Source organism: Grampus griseus (assembly GCF_964374135.1).
Source record: "Grampus griseus genome assembly, chromosome: 3".
Taxonomy (NCBI): Eukaryota; Metazoa; Chordata; class Mammalia; order Artiodactyla; family Delphinidae; genus Grampus; species Grampus griseus.
The window spans coordinates 57,387,449-57,410,988 of NC_139019.1; the positions used below are offsets into that span (position 1 = coordinate 57,387,449).

The 23,540-nt window shown below is 41.4% G+C and overlaps 1 protein-coding gene across 3 annotated transcripts in view; it reads left to right on the plus strand.

Moving 5' to 3' along the window:
- The window catches only part of ARHGEF28 (Rho guanine nucleotide exchange factor 28), a gene marked incomplete at its 5' end in the record, with an annotated part of 260,851 nt that overhangs the window by 54,538 nt on the left and 182,773 nt on the right, over window positions 1-23,540 (plus strand). For 2 of the 3 annotated variants that reach the window (XM_082652386.1, XM_082652387.1), the window contains 2 exons: window positions 18,140-18,287; window positions 20,992-21,285. In XM_082652386.1, coding sequence (XP_082508512.1) covers window positions 18,140-18,287; window positions 20,992-21,285 — 442 coding nt within the window. The remainder of the gene's footprint in view (window positions 1-18,139; window positions 18,288-20,991; window positions 21,286-23,540) is intronic. The other variant, XM_082652388.1, reaches the window with a different exon arrangement.

A 23,540-nucleotide genomic window follows, 5' to 3' on the forward strand; every position in this document is an offset into this window, starting at 1 on the left:
AAACCTGCAACCAAGATTACTCTACCCAGCAAGGATCTCATTCAGATTTGATGGAGAAATTAAAACCTTTAGAGACAAGCAAAAGCTGAGAGAGCTCAGCACCACCAAACCAGCTCTACAACAACTGCTAAAGGAACTTCTCTAGGCAAGAAACACAAAAGAAGGAAAAGACCTACAATAACAAACCCAAAACAATTAAGAAAATGGGAATGGGAACACACATATCGATAATTACCTTAAATGTAAATGGACTAAATGCTCCCACCAAAAGACACAGATTGGCTGAATGGATACAAAAACAAGACCCATATATTTGCTGTCTACAAGAGACCCGTATGCTAACACATATATATGGAATTTAAGAAAAAAAAAATGTCATGAAAAACCTAGGGGTGAAACAGGAATAAAGACACAGACTTACTAGAGAATGGACTTGAGGCTATGGGGAGGGGGAAGGGTAAACGGTGACAAAGCAATAAAGAGGCATGGACATGTATACACTACCAAACGTAAGGTAGATAGCTAGTGGGAAGCAGCCGCATAGCACAGGGAGATCAGCTCGGTGCTTTGTGACCGCCTGGAGGGGTGGGATAGGGAGGGTGGGAGGGAGGGTGACGCAAGCGGGAAGAGATATGGGAACATATGTATATATATAACTGATTCATTTTGTTGTGAAGCTGAAACTAACATACCATTGTAAAGCAATTATGCTCCAATAAAGATGTTTAAAAAAAAAAATAAAATAAAATAAAATAAAGGATAGAGTAGTCCTGGAATGAGAATTAATGTTGTGCCTCTCTGACAGGTAAATTATAAAGTCGTGTACCTCTGGAAAACTTTTAGCATCCATTAGTTGTGCATGCTGTGCTTTCGGGGTAATACCTAAGTGGCATGATTTAATGTTCGGTGTCAGAAATCTCCTTTATCATTTGGAACAACGTTTAAAATAATGCAGTGTTCCTTTATTATGTAAGCAATTCTTTATTGATGAAGCTGTTCTCTCCCAGCTCCTTTTTTTTCCTGAATTAAGGGACACTTGCAGAAGTATAACTTTTGGCACTATGTTTGGGGTAAAATTGTTGAGGGAGAGAGCGTGCGTGTGTGTGTGTGTGTGTGTGTGTGTGTGTGTGTGAGAGAGAGAGAGAGAGAGAGAGAGAGAGACAGAGAGAGAGAGACAGAGACAAAGACACACAGACAGGGGCAGGCAGAATGTGCTTTTGAAAATAGCCATGTGAGGGACTTCCCTGGTGGTCCAGTGGGTAAGAATCCACACTCCCAATGCAGGGGGCCCGGGTTCGATCCCTGGTCGGAGAACTAGATCCCACACGCATGCCGCAACTACGAGTTCGCATGCTTCAACTAAGAGTCTGCATGCCACAACTAAGATCCCGCATGCCGCAACTAGGAGCCTGTGTGCCGCAACTAAGACCAGGTGCAGCCTAAATAAATATTAAAAAGAAAAGAAAATAGCCATGTGAGTATGATGGCACTGCTTAGCCATCATTTACTTTCAACACAATCCCCAACTCTTGCCTCTCTTAGATTTTTTTTTTTTTGAAGTGTGGTATTATTCAATTTTCATTAAACTGAGCTTGGGACTTAGTGACACTGTTAGCTCTTAGATGTTCTCTAGGAATCACTCATTGTGCCAGAGCCTGTGGCAGAGATTAAGCCAATAACCAAACCTTCTCTTGGACACACAGCTATACAGTATTTTCCAGTTACTTTCGGTAGCTGAGGCCTTACCATTGGAATGGGACAGGAGATGGGAGCCAGGCTCAAGCCTGGACAGCTGTGGTGGTCCATATTCTTTTCTCCTTCAGGCTGGAATAGAGCAGGGTCACTTGGAAGCCAAGTGTTGCCGGGGGCAGAGCCACAAGGTGGCAGGAACCTGGGTCCCTGGAAAGCTACTTGGAGGAGAGTCACCGAAGCAGCAGTATCTGCATGGGGCTGTTATGTGAGCAAGAAATGAACTTTTATTGTGTTACACCAACGAGCTTCCAGGGTGTCTCTGTTAACAGTGGCCAGATTTACTTTCCTACTTAACTGTTACCCAGTGTAAGGCTCTGGAGCAGCTCCCCATCACTTCAGACCTGTGTTTGGGCCTAGGGACAAAGCCTTCATTGATTGTTTCCAACAGATTGGCTTTCTTCACTGACCTATCCTTCTTTGTTTCCTTCCCTTTCACTCCATTCTTATTCCTTTCTCTTCTTTCATTAAAATAACTTGCAAATCTTGCAATTCAAATCTCAGCTTCCATGCCCTGCCTCTCAAAGGTCTCCTTGACTGCCCAGTCTAAAATAGCTCCCTAGGCACTTGGCATCATTCAGCGTTATCTGATATTTTCTCCATGCAATCAGGGGTTTGCTCAGTTCACTCATGCCTCTGTTGCTCCTAGAACAGTGTGTGGAATGTATTCTAATAAGGGCTTAATACTTGATGAATGGAGTATGAAACTATCTTACTTCGGATTAAGAAAAAAGTGGTATATGAAAGATCACAGTGGAATCAACAAACAGTATGAAATGATTCTTTTGCTTTACAGAGGTGGACTTTCTTTTAATTTAACCTTTTGAGTCCTGTCTGTGTGTAAGATACTGCCGAGACCTAGACAAAAAAGGATAGGTCAGTGACAAAGGCAAATCTAGGTCCCGTGAGACCCAGAGTCTGCCAGATATTTGGTTGAGATCCTCGAAAATGAGTGCTCTGTTTGTTGACCTGTAAACAGACAGTAGTAGCGCCCAGGTCCAGAAGAATGAATAACTGATATTACTTCGCCAAACTGTTAGAGTGAATTATCTTTAGGATAAAAATGCCTTTCGTTTTTTTTTTTTTTTCTTGCAGTTTAGAGGGAAGACTGTTTTGAAGTAGAGAGAGTTTTCATTGATAAAATGTGAAATCTTTTTAATGGATGTATAGAGCTTATTTCTACATTTATTTGAATCCTGTTGCCACCTCTAAGAGGAATTGGAGAGGGTCATAGTAGGTTTGGTGAAATAATTTAGCCTTTTGGGTACACTATCCTCATCTGCAAAATGAGGACACTATGCCTCCAAATGGAGGAAAGTGTTCCGCACACATTAGGTATTCAACAAGTGTTTCTTCAGTGAACTAAGAATGCTAACTAATAATGGTTTTAGTACTATCATAGTAACAGCTAGTTAATTTATTTATGAAGCACTTAAGTGTTAGGTGCTGGGCAAGTATCAATACACTTGACTTCATTTAGTCCTACCTATCCCATAAGATAGGTTGGTTCTGTATTTATCCCCATTTCACAGTTTAGGTAGCTGAGGCAGCTGAGATTGAAACCCAGGTCTGCCTTAACCCTCACAATCAACCTTTGCCTTCCTCGCTCTAAAGCAGTACCAGACCAGCGTCTCTTGTCTACCTGGAGCCATAGGGTACTGTGGAAGAGACTGTACTCCAGGAGAGGCCAGCCTCCACAGGGTCCTTTCTGGTGTGACCACCTCTGTCCCCTAGATCAAATGCAGATCTGATGTGTCCCTCCCCTGCTCAGAATCCCTCCGGTGAATCCCTGTCCCCCAAGCCCTCTGTGAGCTGGCCTCTCCCTTCATGTCCAGCTTCCCCTCTGGCCCTGCTCTCCACCTCCGGCCGCAATAAACCCCAAGGAACTGTTCTATACCCAGTCTTTACTTGGAATTCCCTTCCATTGACAAAGTCCCTTTCATCCTCTGGGAAGTCTTTCCCAGTGTTGCAAGGCGGACTTGGTTACTCCTGCACCCATCTCTGCAGGGACCCCTGGTCCTAACTTGGGTGTTTAAGCTTTTCTCTGCCTGCCAGACCACGAGCTCTGTGAAGGTAAGGGTCAGGTCTTGTCTTCTTCCTACCATCTGTGCTTGGCACACATCAGGTATTTGTTGTATGAAGGGAGAAAGGAGAATAAAATAATTCAAAAGTGGTCACAATATTCATGTTCCTTGAACACGAGTCTTTCCTTCTGAGTACTCAAAGTACATTCATATGTAGCTTGTTAAGACCCCATTGAGTTATGTCTGCGGTGATTGTCAGTCAACGCAATGGGCCAGGCACTGCTTCCAGGTGATGCAGTGCTGAGCACAGTGGCGGGATGTGCCAGGAGTTAGGTGGGAAGCAGAGTCTACCTAGCAGAGGTGGGCTTGAACCTCCAGATTCTGCACCTGAATCTGCTCCAGATCACTGTGGTCAGAGTACTTTACCTCTGAAAGCCTCGGTTGCCTCATCTGTGAAATGGGGGTGATGGTTTCTACCTCAAAGGGTGGTTGTAAGGATTTCATGAGATAATTCACTTAGCATGCTGCCTGGTACATTCAGATGCCCGGTACTATAAATTAAAACACAAAGGGATCCTGTGATTGCCATTTTTATCCTTATGGGTTCCTAAGCAACCTCAGGGAATAAATCGGTAAATACGACGGTTTTCACATTGAATTTCCATGTCCAGGAGTGAGAAATTTCATACTCACTGTGAGTTGAAACAAAGTCTGACTCTTTTTCCTGAGATGACTTCAATAACATCTTTATGGTGGGGGCTTGAACGATGGTGGAGTATCTGCACCTAGGCATCTGTTACAGTCAGGTTTGTAAAGCATATTAGGTTATAGTTGTCCATCGAATGTTTATAGTTGGCCCTATGAAAAACCAGAAGTTTATATACCACAGAAGTTTGGGTTAGAGTTAGCGAATGATCAAAGCTGTTCATGTTCAGATTGAAAGGCCATTTGACCGTAAGTACTATTTGGTCATCTGAATTTGTAAATTGCTGATTGATAAATGCCAGCAGAGGGGTCAATGGGAGTTCCTTCTCTCTTCCTCCCATCCGTCCATCATCTGTCTGTTAAGAAATGGAAGGACGGACTGGGGTTTCAGGCCAGCACTTTCACAAGGGCCCTGGAATAACTGCCTACTTTCACACAATGGAAAGTGTCCATTTCGGCCCTGTGGCCCCATCTTCTCAGTGGCACAGGGCTTTTGGGGCTGCTGCAGTCAGTGGTAAGCAGAGCTGAATAACGGTGTTGTCTCCTGGGAAACGGGCGCATTTTCCTGCTCTTGGAAGAACCTCCACGAGAGGGCAGAAAATGTCAGTCGTTTCTTGCCCATGTTCCTGCAGTGGGCCTCTCTGGTTGCAGCCCCCCTTGTCCCATCATGGTCTATTCCCAACAAAGCAGCCAGAGCGATTCTTTTAAAATGAAGTTCCGAGCTTGTCACCTTTCTACCCTGAACTGTGCAACAGCTTCCCACTGCAGAGTTAACACCCAGGTCCTTACAGTGGCCTTTCCTTACCCCTGACCTTGCCTCCCCTTTCCCTCCTCTTCTGCTTCAACCAGCAGGTTTCCTTGGTGTTTTCCAAACACTCCAGGCACATGTCCCTTCAGGGCCTTTGCCCCTGCTGGTCCCTCAACCTGAAATGCTCTTTCACATCCGCAAGGCTCACTCTCTTACTCTGTTCAGGTCTCTATTAGAATATCCTACTGCTGTCCTATGTAAAACATCTCTCTCTTTACCCCGCCTTATTTTTATTGGGTCTTCCTAATCGCTCACACATCAGGAGCTTAATTATTTGTTCATTGTGTCTGTCTCCCCACTAGAATGATAGGGTAGGTCAGCAATCCCCAACCCTTTTGGCACCAGGGACTGGTCTCATGGAAGACAGTTTTTCCACGGACAGGGGTGAGGGGGATGGTTTCGAGATGATTCAAGCCCATTACATTTATTATACACTTTATTTCTGTTATTATTACATTGTAATATATAATGAAATAATTATACAACTCACCATAATGCAGAATCAGTGTGAGCCCTGAGCTTGTTTTCACTTGCCACTCACTGATGGGGTTTTGATAAGTGTCTGCAAGCAATTGATTTATTATGGTCTCTGTGCAGTCAGACCTCTCTCTGCTAATGATAATCTGTATTTGCAGCCACTTCCCTGTGCCAGCATCACTGCCTCAGCTCCCCCTCAGACCATCAGGCATTAGGTTCTCATAAGGAGCGCGCAGCCTAGATCCCTCGCATGTGCAGGTCACGGTAGGGTTTGCGATCCTATGAGAATCTAATGGAGCCACTGACCTGACAGGAGGCGGAGCTCAGGCCGTAATGCGAGTGATGGGGAGCGGCTGTAAATACAGAAGAAGCTTTGCTCGGTCGCCCGCCACTCACCTCCTGCTGTGCGGCCCGGTTCAGGGGGGTTGGGGACCCCTGGGGTAGGTGATTTGTTTTAGCCACAGCACCTAGTCGACACTCAGTACATATCTGGAATGAAGGCCTGAAGGTATGGGGAGACCAGGGGCTGGTTCTGGCTCCCTGGTGGGCCACGGGCCAGTCTCTCATCTGTCTGTGTCTCTGGGGGTTGTGAGGTTCAAGCCGGGTAGCATGCACAAACGCCTTGTGAACAGTGAAGCACTAGGGAAATGGAAGGTATTATTCTGAACAAGATTAATTGCATGCTCAGCCTTTTCGGATTGGTTCTCTGTGTGTGTTGCTCCAAATGCTGTGCTGGCCCTGCTGCACTTGGTGCCAGGTAAGGAAGAGGGAGGAGACTCCAATTGACTTTTGGCTGAATGGTACCTCTGATGAAGCCAACATGGCAGTTCTGGAGGTAGGTACTGTTTTTCACTGGCTGAGAACCCTGAACAGTTGACCTGAAGATCCAGAGAGAATCCTAAGTAAGGGGCAAAAAAGGACAAGGCCAGAAAAAGGGGCTCTTGCATTCTAAAGCCACTGTTGATTCTAAGGGAGAATGGGAAAGCAATCTCTTAGTGTGTCCTCTCTTCTCCCCACAATGTTGTACATGACATAGGAAAGATGGAATTACTAGAGTGGGGGTGTGGCCAGTAGTTGGATGTGAGTAGTTTGAAAACACACCCTCCCCCTTTTATGATGTGTCACAAAAATACACATTCTGTAGTGTTTCTTTTGCCCTTAGTTCTTGATTTTGATCAGATGAAATGTTCTTTGCAGGCGCCAAAATTTAGGTCCTTCCCTCCACCTCCCTTCTTTTTACAAAGGTGTTTCCAGATTGTAGTTCCTGGTAGGGTGGATTTTTGTCTTTCTTCTGCTCATTTTCATTTATCTATTTTCTATCTTTCTTGCCCTTTTCAATTAAATTCCACGTTGCTTTGTTTTTCTAGCCATTTGTCCTCTTCCGCTGTCATCCCTCCTCAGCCTGCCGCTGCTGCTGTTTCTTCCTTTCCCTCCCCACTGACCCCTCATCTTTTGAGTCTGTTTCTTTCCTCGCTTCCCATCCACTCTGTGGGAGCTGAGGCTGATCTTGGTCTCCGGATGCTCTTTCTTCATTGTCCTGCTTCTCTGGTTTCTGTGGCTTCATGCTTTCCATTCTGTGACTGAGCTGGCTTTTACCTGCATTTGTTCCAATTTGAGAAGGAAAAGAGTCAGGAGAAGAGCAGCAGGCCCTGAGAGCTCTCTTTGGTTGAACAAAGATAATGGGGGTCTAGGAAGAGAAGAGACAGGAGGATGGAGGGATATGGATGTAGTGGGCGTAGGGGACGTCGGGAGAGTTTGCTTCTGATCCTAACTTGTTTGCATAAAGATTCTTCCCAGTCCTTTGGGGAGGAGTAGGATTCAGTTGGGGGTCAGAGGTTGTAGCTTGGAGCAGTGGGAAGAGGATTGGATGGAGGGTGAAGACATAGGCTCTGGCCTGAGGTCTGCTGTGTGATGGGACCCAGAACAGGTCACCTGTTGTTGTGGGCCTTCAGTTTCCTCACTGGTGAAGTCAGGGTTTTGATCCAGATGAGTTTCTTTCAGCTGTATATTTTATAAATTTCTGAACCTGTGCTTCTTTTGGTGAGGATTCTCTGATTCTTTTATCTTGCATGGGTCATTACTCTGCAGAATCTTCCACGCTCTTATTTAAGAATGGCCTGTGTGTGTGTCTCTCTCTGCGTGTGTGCGTGAGTGTGTGCCTGTGTGCATTAGGGATAGAGGTTAGAAGGGGTGTTCTGGCCCAGCTGGCCAGATGAGAGGGGCAAAGGGCTCCTTTCCTTTGTGCCCTCATGAGAGGGATTTCCTGTGGAATGCAGGAGCTCTGTGGTCTACCCTGAAATAAGAATACAGGTGGCAGGTCACAGTTCTTTGTTTAGGAGAGGTCAATTTATGGAGACTTAAGGTTCCTTGTATTCCTGGTAGTCTTGGTTTTGGTATGATGTGTTCAGTCCTGTCAGCTGACCTACAATGACCTTCAGACACCACTTGGTTTGACATAAATCTGTAGACTTCAAATGTTAGAAATAACCATGTGAGATTACTGTCTGCGTGGGTTCAACCTGAATATGAAATTGGGGAAACGTAGTGTTTACCGTGTTGTGAATGTAAAGCTTGAGCTATGAAATATAAAATGAGCTAATAGGACTTTATTTTCCAATATAGACTATATAGCAGAGGGTGTCCTAGAGTCAGAGGGGCCTTAGAGACCCTAAATAGAGGTGCTGAAACTTTATTTTTTGAAGGAGAAATCTTCTTTTTCCCCCCACACAAAGTATTATGGAGAATGATGTGTAAACTTGATACAAACTTTATCATAGCTATATGTTTCAAATTTATTACATTTATTAATTCAATGAGAGCAGTGACTTAGCCTAGCAGTTCAAGTCTTCTCCAGTGTATTAAATTTTGGTAGATAATACATTTAAGTGAGTGCAATCTTTTTAGATGTAAATATAATTGAAACCATATTTTCCAAAATGAAATTTAAAAGGGAAGTTTGTAAAGTCCCAACATTCCTCCATTAGAACCTATGGTTCCCCTGATTTCAGTTTGGAGACCACCAATGCAGAGAGTGAAAATAAACGAGTCATCGATCCAAGGAGCTGGGAAATAAACCAAAGCAAAAAAATAAGGGAGAAATTAAACAGGTCCCAAGCACCACTTATCTAGACCTCCCATTTTTCTTATGTTGAAGCTGCTAATGTCGAATTATATACATGGTGTGACAGATTCTAGACTTTCAAGTCTAGATAGTTAGCCCCATTCTCTTAGAATAAACAAATAAGCAAAACAAAACCCAAAATCAAAGGCACCATCTCCTGGTAGTGCTTATTCCTCCTAAGCTGAAGTAATCCAAGTCACCTTTGGACATCGCTGATCCTCAGAAGGCTCTCACTGTGGAACTGAACTCTGGGTTGTGCCCTGTCCTTCCCTCCATTGTTTTATGCGTTCCCCTGGGGGCCTGCAGAACACGTGTAATCCCTTGTCTGCATGGCAGACCCTCAGATATTTGTGACAGTGACCGTTTAGTCATGAGTCTTTTCTCCTTTGGCAAAGCAGTCCCAGTTCCTTCAATTGTTCCTCATAGGACAGCATGGTTTCTGTGTCCCTGCAGCATCCTTGTCACTTTCCTCTGAACGTGTTGTCAGTTTTGTCTATATTTCTAATAAAGTATTCCATGGCCCAGGTATGTCTGAGAGGTATAGAGAAGAGCTGGACCGTAACCATTCTTAATGAACTTACTAGATTTTCTTCAACGTAGGGTTGAGCAGAATTAGCATTTTTGGGTGGCTGTCTCAGTGATAATTCACACTTGGTTGATTATTGACTAAAATCCCCACTGATATCCAACTATTAAATGGCGTTTTGCTTCATTCTGAATTTTTTCAGTTGACTGTTTTGGAACCAAGTGCAGGACATTTATTCCTCAAGAAATATTGGGATAATGGAAGGGTAGAGATTATAGTTTAAGTATTCTTATATCCAACTCAGTATATTTCCTACTGTGGTCTACTTGAAGTATCAGTTTTTGTTTTCAGTTTCAAGGAGTTCTATGTTTTTATGGAATCTGTGAGTAAGTTAGTGATTTTAAAAGGAAGTAAGCTAAGCAACTTTTTAAAGCCTGCTTCTGGTCTTGTGAGGAATCTAGAGTCATTTACTGACCTTCGTCATGAATTGTTTTTCACTCAATTTAGCTGTGTTACAGAAACAAAGGCTATTTCAATTCTATAGTGGTGAATCATTTCACCAAATGCGAAAATCGTCAAGAATTTTTTATGCTTGTGTCTATGTTTAACTGAGTTTAATGCAGAGGTTTTGATAATGGATGCCTTTTTAATAAATATTACTGTATACATCTAATTTATGGTAATTATTCCTTTTGATTAGTAATCTTGGTAATTGTATAATTCAGATGTTTTATATCCTTGTCAATTTTGTCTGCTTGCTCTATCAGCTATTGAGAGAGCCATGTTAAAGTTTCCCACTGTGATTGTGAATTTGTCAGTTTTTCTTTTATATATTTTGAAGCTATGTCTGTATTAGATGCATACAGATTTAATACTGTATCATCTTGTTTAACTTACACTGTCTGATGAAAAGTTCCTCTTTCTCTAGTAATATGTCTTGGTTTAAAAACTACTTTGATACTGTTTTGGCTCTACTAGCTTTCTTTTGGTTAGTGTTGCATAGTGTATCTTTTTACTTAAACTTTCTGTGTTATTTTTAGCGTGTCTCTTGTAAGCAACATATAGGTATTGTAACTGTTATCGAATTACAAATCCATACCTAACTGTCTCAGTATTGTATTTGGGTCAGTCTGTTTATATTTAATATAATTGCTGATATAGTTGGATTAATATCTATCATATAACTCTCTATTTGACACGTTTTATGTTCTTAATTTCTCCTGTCTTATGTTTTTGAGTATTTTCTATTTCGTTTTTTACTCTATGACTTGTTAGCTTTACATTCCTTTACTATTCTGTTAGTGGTTACTCTCAACATACATGTAGATTTGACATATTATAAATATAGTAAGTTATTACTTTTAACATTTTTCCAGAACTGTTAGATACTCTAATTCCACTTCCCTTTTATGTTACTGTAGTCAGACATTGTAGTTGTACAAATACTTTACACTCCATGACATTTTAATTATTATTTTGTACATTAGGTATTAATTATATTTACTCACTTCATTGTGCCTCACTGCCTCTTTTTTTTTGTTTATAGTTCATAGTGTTTTTATTTATTTAATTTTATTTTTTTTTAATTTTATTTATTTTTGGCTGCATTGGGTTTTCGTTGCTGAGCGCGGGCCTTCTCTAGTTGTGGCAAGCGGGGGCTACTCTTCGTTGCAGTGCATGGGCTTCTCACTGCAGTGGCTTCTCTTGTTGTGGAGCACAGGCTCTAGGTGTGTGGGCTTCAGTAGTTGTGGCACACGGGCTCAGTAGTTGTGGCTCGCGGGGCTCTCGAGCGCAGGCTCAGCTTAGTTGCTCTGCAGCATGTGGAATCTTCCCAGACCAGGGCTCGAACCTGTGTCCCTTGCATTGGCAGGCAGATTTTTAACCACTGCGCCATCAGGGAAGTCCCCTCACTGCCTCTTGTATTTTCGTGTTTCTGTTTGAGATCATTTTACTTTTTCTTGAATAAGTTCTTTTAGTAATTATTTTAGTGCTGGCCTGCCGGCAGTGAGTTCCCTCAGTATGTGTCTTAAACGTTTAATTTCAACTTCATTTTTAAGAATATTTTTGTTAAGTGGGGAATTTTAGGTCATCACTTACTTTCTTTCATTGTTTTAAAGATACCATTCCATTGTCTTCTAGCTTCTGTAACCTCTCAGAGTGGTTCTGCCCTTTCCAGAGTTTTTATTATATTTTATTCTCAATTCCATAGTTTTCTGATGCTTTTAAGAATATTACTTGTAATTTTTCAGTCTTTATTTTCTTGTTATCAGCAGGAATGTTGGCCTGTTCTGTTCTATTTCATCCTGTATGGGAAAAAAAGCCATTCCTACCCCAAAGGCTATTTCTGAAGAAACATATAAGTCTTTTAGCTCATTTTGGTTTACCTTCCTTAAAAAAAATGACATTGTGATATTTTCCCCTGGATCTAACCAATTTATATTCAGCTGAATTTTGTTGACTTAGATTTGGTTTGGATAGTAAATTTTAATGACCTTTATATTTTACACTGTACGAAAGATGCTTTAAATCAGCGGTTCTTAACCTTTTTGAATCATATGCTCCTTGTACCCTCCTAGGAATCTCTGGTTAAAAGACAGACACTCTCCCCAGATGGATGCTTGAATCTGTGCATATATCTTCATGGGGATTAAGCAACATTTCTCCTACCTCCCATTCCCTCTCAACCCCACCTCTACCCATGGGTTTCAGGATGAGAATCCTTGTATTCAGTACACAAAATAAATGTTGAGTTAAGTGTAAAGGTGTAGATAAATCAATTAATACCTGAGCACTTGCTGGTTGTACCATGACATGTTGGGGAGAAAAGTGTGCTGGGCCTGAAACAGGAAGATCTAGATTTATTTGTGGCTTTGCCACACACTGGACCTGAGAGTAGTATCAGTGTTCTCATTTATAAAATAAAAATCATCATAATACTTCCCAGACATTATTGTGGGAATAAGATGAGAAAATACATGAGAAATCACTTTATATGCTGTTCGTATAAAATAATATATGTATGTCTACAGATATGCATTTATATCTAATATGTGCACACAACATATAGGAAATAATTTTTGCATTCTCAAACTTTGTTTTAAAGAAATATTTGAGTTGAATACAGTAATTAGAAATAAAAAATTTTGTGCCCACAGCCCTTTCTTTGGAATTTTGCTTGAGGAATGTAAAGATAGTATAACTTAGAGGGTGGGGCAGAAAGCAAGAAGCCCAATACTGTTCATCTGGCTCTGGGATCCTGTTAGTGCCGGTACTAACTAGCACCTGTACTTTTATTCACTTACCTATGACATGGGACAATGCATCTTTTAAAAATTTATTTGTTAAGGATCTTACAACATTCAACACACTGTGCTCTGCAGAGAAGTCTCTAGGTAGAATTACTAACTTTTTTTTTTTTTGGTTACTATGAAGAGGTCAAGATTCCAATACTAAAAACAAAAAATCAAATTTGATAGTTCACTTAGAGTGCTATATTTATATTATGATAATGGTTTTAATGGCATGTATTAGGAAACATTTATTGTAATATTTAATGTCAATTAGCATTTACCTTCATTGTACTTCTGTCAAAAAATCATCCCATGTAAAGTCTGTGTAGAATACTAGAATACCTTAGAAAACAGAACAGTCTTACTGTCATATGAAAAGGTGACAATTATCAATAAAAAGCATTTATTAAATTCCCATTTTTGTTTGTTACCACGAAAACTATGGTTCATAACATTTTTTGAATCTTTGGATGCCTTTGAGAATGTGATAAAAATCATAAACCTTTCCTTAGAAAACTGGACACACATGCACATAAACAGTTTTGCTCACAATTTTTAGAGGTTCGCAGACCAACTGAGACCCATATGGACTCTTTCTGTGGCCACAGATGAAGAAACCTCACTATAAAAGGATGCACACTTTGTTCTCATTGTCATCATTTGAAACTATAGTATTTGTTTACTGCCTGTCATGCCAGGTATTTTAGAAACTACATAGTTAAGGTTGTTGTCCAGCAAATGACGCTGTTATTAACAAAGTAAACACAGATACATTGTCTATAGAGGGTGAGAGAGAAGAAAGGGAGAGAGGGAAGGAGAACATTAGTACAAGAATACTCAGTGATCAAGATAATACAGCCACCAAGTTATTCAGGGTATTAGAGAACTTGAATTAGAGACCATTGTAGATAAATGAAAAATATTTAGAATATGCACATCAAGGTCACTGTCCATTTCCATTTTAAATGCCATTGGAAGAGGAGCTGGGAGAGTTGGATGGAATAGTTTATGGTGGCAAATACATTTAATACCGCTTTGGTTTCTTTGGTGAAATCCATACGTGATAACAGCATTTCAGCAGAAGGTTTGATCTTTGAGAATTATTGATGAGTTTTACAAGTAGAATTTCTCTAGGGGGATACTTGATTGTAAAAAATGTTGGTTTAATTTGCCTAATTTTTTTTGTTTGTGCTTATATTGAGAGATATTTAGTGTGATTATACTTAGTTAAGTTTTCTACCTTAGTTATTCCTGTTTTCCGTGTTACCTGACCTTTAGTGGTTTTACAGGAGTGTTTGGGTGCTTTTGATTTGGCCACAAGAAAGTAACAGGGGAAAGGGGCTGATTTTGATGTTGTTCTCAATGGGTTCATTTGGGAAAGTGAAAATTTTGGCCTGCCTATGGCAAAGGTGAACTTAGATGTAAATAGAAGAGGGAAGACTAGAATTCTTTAAAGCAAAATTTAATCAGGCCACTAACATTGCTGGTACCATTTAGTAATAGGCTTTGATAAAAATGGGCAATAAATTTCAGTGGCAGTGGAAAAAATAGGAATTAAATCAATGAGGAACTGTTTATTATCTGTCAACTTAGGAAATAATAAAAAAGAAAGTTTTGGCAAAGTTGGAATGAAAATGATACTCTTGACCAGCACAGGTGGTAATGAAAGTCGATACATTTTTGGAAAGCAGTGGTGACAATTGTGCCCATTCTTGGCCTCATTTCTGGAATTCTACTCTAAAAAAGTAATTTAAAGCATAAAAACAATACACATGAAAGTATTTATTGTAGTATTTTTTAAATAATATTAGCAAGCTCCAAATACCCTTAATGTACAATAGAGGAATGATTAAGTAAATTATGGAACATCAAACACTTGATGGAATGCTATTAAAAATGGTGCCAAAAACTGTAACAACATGGAAAAATGCTTTTGATAGGCGAAAAGTACAACCATATGTGTATTTATGCCATGAGTATAACTATGTAATAATTAGCTGTGCATTGAACAAAGACTGGAAGGAAATAGGAAAAATTAAAAAAGGTTGATAAACTAGGGTGGTGTCAGTATAGATGAAATTTAGATAGCTTTAATTGCTATCATTTTGTTCAAAAATGAAAAATTTAAGACAGTTTTCTAATTTTATGCACTTATGGATTAAGTTCAATATTGAATTAATTGGGAATTTAAGTATTTGGTGTGAAGAATGTTTTTGCTTCTGATGGATAGCTACTGTACCAGAATGATTTATTGAATAGTTCATTCTTTCCCCACTGATTGGAAATGCCACCTTTATTATTACATAATTTCCAAGGCAGGAAATTCTGCCATGGAATTCTGATGGTCTGATCCCTCCCCCCACAGCTCAAACATTATTCTCTCTCTCAAAACTTTTGCTTCTAGTCTTGTGTATTTATTCTTCCAGATGAACTTTACAGTAAGCTTGTTGAGTTTCATTTGACAAATTTAGTTTCAGTTTAATTAGAGTATATTAAATCTACAGATTAATTTGGGAAGATCATTTTGCCTATTAAGACTCTTATTGTTTCCAGGAGTTTCAGTGAAGTAGCTGAGTGTTTTTTGTTTTTTTTAATTTGGAATATAGTGAATTGACAGAAAGGTTATAACACATCTCTATTTTTTCTGCATAGAAGCAGAATGATTCTGATATTGATGCCAACATTCATTTACAAAAATTTATAGTTTTCAATTGCCTAAAACAAAGTATGCAATTAAATCCAGATGGGGACATAATGGCGACACACTGGAAATCTGTACATTGGAATTTATCTTTGCCATTAATAAAATGAGTGGCCTTTTGAGAAAAGTAGATTTTGAATGGCCACAGTGATTAGAAAGTCCTCAGTCTTAGTCAAAAATTGTCACCTGTGCCTTATCATTTATGCTGTGCTTGTTCCTCAGCACATGACGAGAAGCTCATTCCTTCTGCTGGTCTTCTTGGTAGCTTTATCTAAATCTCCTTTGAGCTTTGTCCAGCTTTTCTGAATGAAAACGTTCTTGTTCATATTCATATTTCCTTTCCCTGTCTTCCTCTCCTGCCACTCCACCCCCCATTCCTTTCTATCTCATTGGGTCTCTTTGTTCGTTTCTATATCATCCCCTCCCTCCTCCTCCCATAATATTCTTCACCATATCTTTCTGATCTCTTTGTGATTAGCAAATGAGAGACCCTTTTTATTGCTGAATTATTCTTAGTGCTAAGACTTCTGAGCATCTCTCTTTAATGGCCATGTCTTATTTCTGACCTGACTGTTATTTATCTTCTTTGACCAATATAAAGCCTGGTATGGTGTTGAAAGGGAGGCATGGTTGAATTATAAAACTCTCCTGTTTGGAGTTGTATTGCATTGAAAAGGGTTGCAAACACTTTCATAAGTTGTGGTCCTGGTTCACCTAACCAAATCAAGTAGTAATATGATCGTTGTTTTGAATAGATACAGATTAGATATCCTTGTGATCTGTGGAAAACTTTGATCTGTTTATACAATTTATTTTCTAGCATTACAAAAATGTATCACCAACAGGTCGGTTCAGATTTTGTCCGTGGATAATTAACAGTCTCTTTAGAAACCGGGAACATGACTAAAGCAAGCTGTTCTTCTGTTTTTAGGAAATGGAATTTCATCTAAGTTTCCTCTGTCTGTCATGTCAGACGTTTGTTATTGTTTTTTGCTTTTCAGATCCTCTTCCTGAACTTCGTTTTTTCTTTTTTGGAAGCTATTGTATGGTAGATTTTTCTTGGCGTGTTACTTTCTATTGATTATGTGTTTGTGTGTGTGCACGCGTGCACACACACACAGAGAAAGGACAATTCAAAACTGTGAACTGGTTTTTTTTTTTTTTCAGAACTCCACAATGTGTATTTATTCCTATTAAGGATTCAAGATGAGGTTTTATGTGTGTGATGGATTGCAAACCACTAGGGAAACATAGCCCGTTTATTTTTAAAATTTTAACTAGAACAACCATGTAGTTACTGGAAAGAGGAGGTCCACGCTGATTTTGTTTTTGGTCCTTGATTGACCTACCTCTTGATATCCTAAGGAATATCATGCTAATTATCATCAAAGGCAAACAGATGTTAAGGAGACTGTGGAGGCTTTTCTGTGTTCACTTTTCTCTCCTGTCACGGGCTGAGGAACTCTCGAAGAGTGGGTTTGTTTTTGTTGGGCAAGCACACAAAAGCCCAGATGCTTCTCCACACTGGGCTGAGCTCTGGAGGCCCTCCAAAGTGGGTGACCCTTCCCACCTCCTGGTTTCCATTTTCCTGCCACTCCCACAAGCTGGGTGGTATGTACCTGCTCCCTGGAGGCCCCCTTTGTATTGCCTTTTTGTGGTTGAGGGGAGGGAGCATCCCGAATCCTTGAAGCCTTCCAGGCCCCAGACAGTCTGGCAGGCTCATCCGTCCCTGCTGCCTTGGTTGTAGCACTTATTGAAGGGCCCGACACCGCCTCTGGATTATGATATACTGGGGAGCATTAGCCTGCTGCCCATTCATTCTTTCTTTCCTTCCTTCCTCAGAGTGCCTCAGTGACCCAGGCTGGCAGCTCCTCTCCTTGGGACCAGGATATTTAGCAGGGCTTTGTGCCAACCAGAAGCTTTCAAGAGAAAGTGTGAGGCCAGACTAGATAAGAAAGAAGACAGAGAAATCCCTCAGAGAAGACAAACCAGTGGAAAGGGCACAGCAAGTGTTGGATCACATAGTGCTGTTTATTTGGCAATGTTTGTGAATATTTAATTAAGGTTCTTACAAGCCGCTGTGGTCCAGTACAGTGTAAGGACATGGCTAAGAATAGTTATTTTGAAGCTTTATACTATGGTGGTATCTCAGGTACAGGAAAAAATTAATACAAGCAATGATGTTCATCAGGTAGTAGGAATTCAAAGAAAGTAAAATACAACCAAGTATCATAATTGCACATCTAGTAAATAAAGAAATTCTTTTGTATGCTCTGACTTCTTCAGTTTTGAAAACAGAACAAACCAGCTCTGACACGCATACTTAAATAGATCAGGAAACATCGCCCTGTCGTCCAAAACATTGTTGTTAGGAAGAAGGATTCACGATATTTGGGCTCGCCCACATCAAATGAACATTACAAAGGACCCTGTTTTGTATCGGGGCCCTTTTTTTTTTTTTTTTTTTTTGCGGTACGCGGGCCTCTCACCGCTGTGCCCTCTCCTGTTGCGGAGCACAGACTCCGGACGCGCAGGCTCAGCGGCCATGGCTCACGGGCCCAGCCTCTCCGCGGCACGCGGGATCCTCCCGGACCGCGGCACGAACCCGCGTCCCCCACATCGGTAGGCGGACCCTCGACCACTGCGCCACCAGGGAAGCCCTCGGGGCCCTTTTTATTGTGGTTTCTTAGAGCCAGGACGAGAAAGTGTGATGATACCTTGATTTGTTCATTTTTCAGGGGCAGATGACGGTCTATGCGAAGTTTGGCAAAAATGTTTATCTTCCTAAAGATGCCGAGTTTTACTTCATTTATAACGGATCTCATCAGAGACACATCGTGATTGCAGAGCGCACGGAGGATAACGTTCTCCAATCCAGCGTTCCAGGTGAGGTGTCCTCTTTATCGTGCAATTGAAAAACCCGTCTGTGAGCACCTTCATGGTGCTCCGAGGTGGGATGGGTATGAGTGAGAGTGTATGTGTGTGCGAGAATGTGTGTTTGTGCGTTTGTGTGTGTGAGTGTGTGTGTATGTGTATGTAAGGAAGAACACTCACACTGGGTTATCTCACGTCTGAGCCACTTCCAGCTGTGTCTGCAGCTCCCTGAGCAGCCCACCTTGGACTTAACCTCCAGGTTGGGGGTGCCCTGGATGCAATCCCGTGGAGAAGACGCTCTGTCTTCGTATTGCTGCCTGCAGTCCCGGGGCCGTGGCCAAGGGCAGCTCAGGCAGATCTGAGATACTTGACAGTGGTCTTCGTTCTCCTGTGGTCAGTCCAGCAGCTGCTCTCTGCTTTGCTCTTTTGGGTGGCAGGGGTTCCTTCCTTAGCAGCATGTCCATCCAGACACTTCCCTGCTGGATCTCAGCTTCCGGAACTGTCTCTTCCCACCACCAAAATGTTCACATTCTGAAACCTGTAATTTTCCCAGCTGTCTTCAAGTACCACGGTGACAGATGACAAATTAATGTATCGTGTTAATGTGTTATCATGAAGTAACAGCCCCTCCTCAGGTACAGTTGTTTTGTATGTTCATTGGCATGTGGGTTGTACATCTGAGACATCAAGCTGTAGACTAAAGGTGCAATTAATATGCCATAACCTGCAGGAAAGGAGGGTTTGTGGTGTTTTTCTTGTTTGTTGATTGGTTGGTTTTAACTGTGGGTCTCTTAGGCCTTCTTAAATTGTATCATAGAGGGAACCTTCAATTTTTTAATAGGTAAGACTGGCCTCATTTTTAAAAGAAAAATGTTTCTAAGTGCTTCTGTAGTATATCTGTTGCATGTGGGAAGAAGGAAGACAGGAAACATGCAAACACAGACATAGAGAATTGTAGTGATGTACAAAGACCTTTCAGACCTACCTGGGTTTGGTCACTGAATCAATCTATTGTGCAATTTCTGGGGCTTTGGGCAATTTTTTTTTTTTTTTTTTTTTTTTTCTGTACGCAGGCCTCTCACTGTTGTGGCCTCTCCCGTTGCGGAGCACAGGCTCCGGACGCGCAGGCTCAGCGGCCATGGCTCACGGGCCCAGCCGCTCCGCGGCATGTGGGATCTTCCCAGACCGGGTCACAAACCCATGTCCCCTGCATCGGCAGGCGGACTGTCAACCACTGCACCACCAGGGAAGCCCTGGGCAATTTTAAGCGCTTCTCTCTCAGGCCCAGTAACTCCCATCCTCCCAAGAAAAAAAGTCAAACCACATTAATGGCACAGAGTTATACTGGCTGCTAGTCTCTTTTGCCTCTCCCTTTTGCTTTGGTATTTACATTGACGTTTTTGCTGCATTTAGCTTGGCCCTGTTTCTTGGTTTTTCTCTTTTTTTTTTTATCAGCCTCTTATAAGAGAAAGAATAAAAATGATAACTAAAGCGCCACTCCTAACATCAAAACTTTTGTCTTTTTCTTTACTTGCGTGTAGGGGTGAACCTCCTTCCTACTCCTTGTGTGTTACAGAAAATCTTTTATGATTATATTGTGGCCTGCTTAGAAGGGAGAGTTCTTACCTTGATTTTAACAAACTCACTGCAGACAGTCCACATTTCTGAATCGTACATTTTCCTGGATACAGCTTTACCAGGGTACCTTTCCAAAGTAGGTACAACAGTTTTCTGTAGTATATAGTGGACGTGTGTGGTCTGGGGGTAGGGGCTCCACTCTGTGCTGTACCATTGGACCACTTTAAAAAGGCAATGATGTGACGATAGCAGTAGCTCTTGCCTGGTAAACCTGGGACGCTCTTATTCCTTGAAGCCTGGCAGCATAGCTTCTGGGGAAAAGCTTTGGGGGATAAGGCAGAGCAAAGATGATTTGCACCCATTAGGCGTTTGCTTGGGGGCCAGTGGTGGCTGAATGTTAGCCCTTCTTCTGTCCGGCTGTTAATATCATGATCACAGAAGTTTGGTGGTGATAATTCCTGGACATTCTGCCGAGGACAACATAAAAACATACCTGGGTAGAAGTTCACCAACCTTGGTAAAATGGAGTGTAAGGAGAGGGACGGGTAGCAGGATTAGGCGACCACCCAACAGAAGTATTAAGAACATCTACAAGACAGAGAAGCCGTTCTCAGAAGTGGTGGTGGGCCAATGAACAGTCTATATAATGTTTCTGTTGAGAAGTGTTTACCCACCCCACTCACGTTCAGAAGAACTCTGAGGAACTAGGGTAAACTTGTGTAACTTTGTGGTGCTACCTTATAAAACTATCACCTAAATAAATATATAAAAACATATGACTCAGAAGGAAATGCCAGAACAGGAAAGGGCAAAGGCCTTGAAGACGACAAATTTGAATTTGATGGTTGGCTAGAAGTACAAGGTGAAGCTATGCCAAATAGCAGTGGTAATGATGGGAAAGCAGCCCTGAGATGCTCAGAGCTCATAAAGGTCAGTTTGAAAATCAGGAGTCACTGGAAGAAGATGGGGTCATTGTTCATTTGGACCCACAGGCTTGGCGGCATTTAAAGATAATTGGCCGCATTTCCTTTCTGCCCTGCTCTCCTGGAGCGTGTGGTATGCTCAGGCCAAAGCTTTGGACACTGGGAGAGCATCTTCTGCAGACTCTGGGTGAACTGTTCACTATCTTGTCATCCAGGCCACAGGCTTCAGGAGACGGTGACGGTGTCTGTGTGCCTCTGCTCGGAAGGTTACTCCCCTGTGACCATGGGCTCTGACTCCGTGACCTATGTGGACAACATGGCCTGCAGGCTGGCTCGTTTGCTGGTCACCCAAGCCGATCGCCTCACAGTCAGTAGCCACCAGACCTTGCTGACCCCATTTGCCCTGACGGCGGGAGCATTGCCTGCTCTGGACGAGGAGCTCGTGCTGGCTCTGACCCATCTGGAGTTGCCTCTTGGGTGGACTGTCCTGGGAAATTCTTCACTTGAAGGTGGGTCCTTACCAGGAAATTAAGATGTCTCCTCTCTATGTCAAGTTCACATGTGCCTTACAATTTGTTGCCTGTTTGCCTGGGTGGGTTTTCCTGCCTGCTTTTGACCTGAGCCTTGCACTATTCAATCTGGGATCCCTGACATTCTGAGCCACTCATCTCTGGGCTGGTTGATGCCACTCTGTTCCGGGGGTGAAGAGCTTTTCCTCAAGGAGGGAAGGACTGTTTCTTTGTGGCAGGCTTTTGAGCCAGCTGCTTTGATCTGTGGCTCCGCTTCCTCTGATATGTTTTCTTGCTGTAAGAAGGGGATATTGGTGTCCTATTTCCAAATAGGTAGAGTCATTGAGCAAGGAAGAACATGCAGCCAACTCTGTGGAACACTGAGAGGAAATGTGGCCATGCAGGAAATGTAACCAATGCATTGACATCTTTGAAAATGTCAGTGTCACTGACAGCATTCATATTTACTATATTTATACTAACTTTTGGAGTTATGTCTGGATGCCCCTTCTTTACTAAAAGGCTAAATAGACTCAATATCATTAAATAGACTCTTAAAACTATTCGGAATCTGTGTGAACAAAGATATAGGTGTTGTATATAAGCTCATACTATTCATGAGGCTACACTGTTCAACACATACTACTTATGGTGATGACAAATAACATAATTTTATTGGAGGTAGAATTTTGCTCTGTATTTTATTGGACACAAACATGTACTATTGCTGTTTTTCTGTATTCTTCCTATGACTTTAGCTTTGTGGTGGGATGATGCTGTCTTTAAGAGTTTCTGCTTCCTGATAAATTCTGGTTACAGGTTGGTTTAAAGTTGGTCATGGATTAAGATTAAATGAACTACTCTAGGTAAAAGGGGTATGTTTTTTTTTTAAGCAGAATCAATCATAAGGTCATAAGCCACAATCAGAGAGGATCTCCATTTCTTTCCTTTATTAGGGTTGTACTTAAACTCTCCTGGCACTTAAGGATGTTTCTTATTTCTTAAGACCTTGGATGAAAGAAGTCATCCGTGCCTGAGTCCCATGTGCTGCACTTAGCTGTGTGGCAGCTGACTGATATGCATGAAGGGGTGGGCTTCCTGAGGGAGTGGATGGTGTGTGTTCTGCTCACCATCATCCCCAAGGACCTAGCAAAGCGCTTGGCACATAACAGGTGCTCAGGAAGTACTTGAATGAATGAGCGGTGTATCCTGAGACCTTTAAGGAGTTGCACATCCTAGATATTGCTATTGTAATTCTCCTGTATGTATAGGAGGAAAAAAATGTTTTCTGGCTAAGGAACTTTATTCATATGTATATACACACATATATTCATATATTTATTGGTGTATGTACACATGCGTATACATATATTCATTCATATGAGTGTATATATACGTATCTATCTATCTATCTATCTATTATATACTTTCTGGCTAAGGAACTACATTTGCTTAAGCCTCCTGGCTTTTAAAACAAATTTTATCAATAATATTAGAGGGTATTTTATATTTTGGAAGGCAGACTCATTTTGACAAAGACATAAAGCTTTCATAATTTCTCACTAGTCACCATGCTCAAAGACATAAGTAAAGAGCCTCAAAGCCTCATGGAGAGGCAGGTGTAGGTCAGCGAGGGGGATACTTTCCTAGCACAGCAACTCTCTCAGCATAGCAGGTTGGACTCTGCAGTGGTTCAGTCTGTGCCTCTGCAAAATGATAAATTGTTGAAAGTTATGGAACTTCATAGTTTCATATGAACAGCCTAAACTAAGAACCTTCAAAGTGGGATTCATGTTATCCACATGCTGTATTTATTTTTTATCCTAAGATTTAGAAATAAGATTTCATAATCTTCAGTCTGTACATTGACAGTAGTATATGCATACAATTTTCTGGGTTTGGGGCATATGTGCAATTATTTTTGCTGACAGAGATGCATAATCAAATAAGTTTGGGGAAAACTGGGCTAACCACCAAATTGCCAAGGGTTATCTTATTGCCATTTTCATTGATGTTTGGAGATGTGTTCTTGTTTTCCAAGCCTCCATCTATCATGACCCTTTGGTTTATCCATATCCTTATAACAGACAGATTTATGTCACCAAGATATATAAGTATATATTATATAGATATATGTATTTTCATGAGAAAAATTGGAGCAGTTGCTTTACATGGTGAGACATTGTATTCTATTTGAAAGCAATTCTAGTGTAATAGTCATTAAGATTATATGCTGCGCTTCCCTGGTGGCGCAG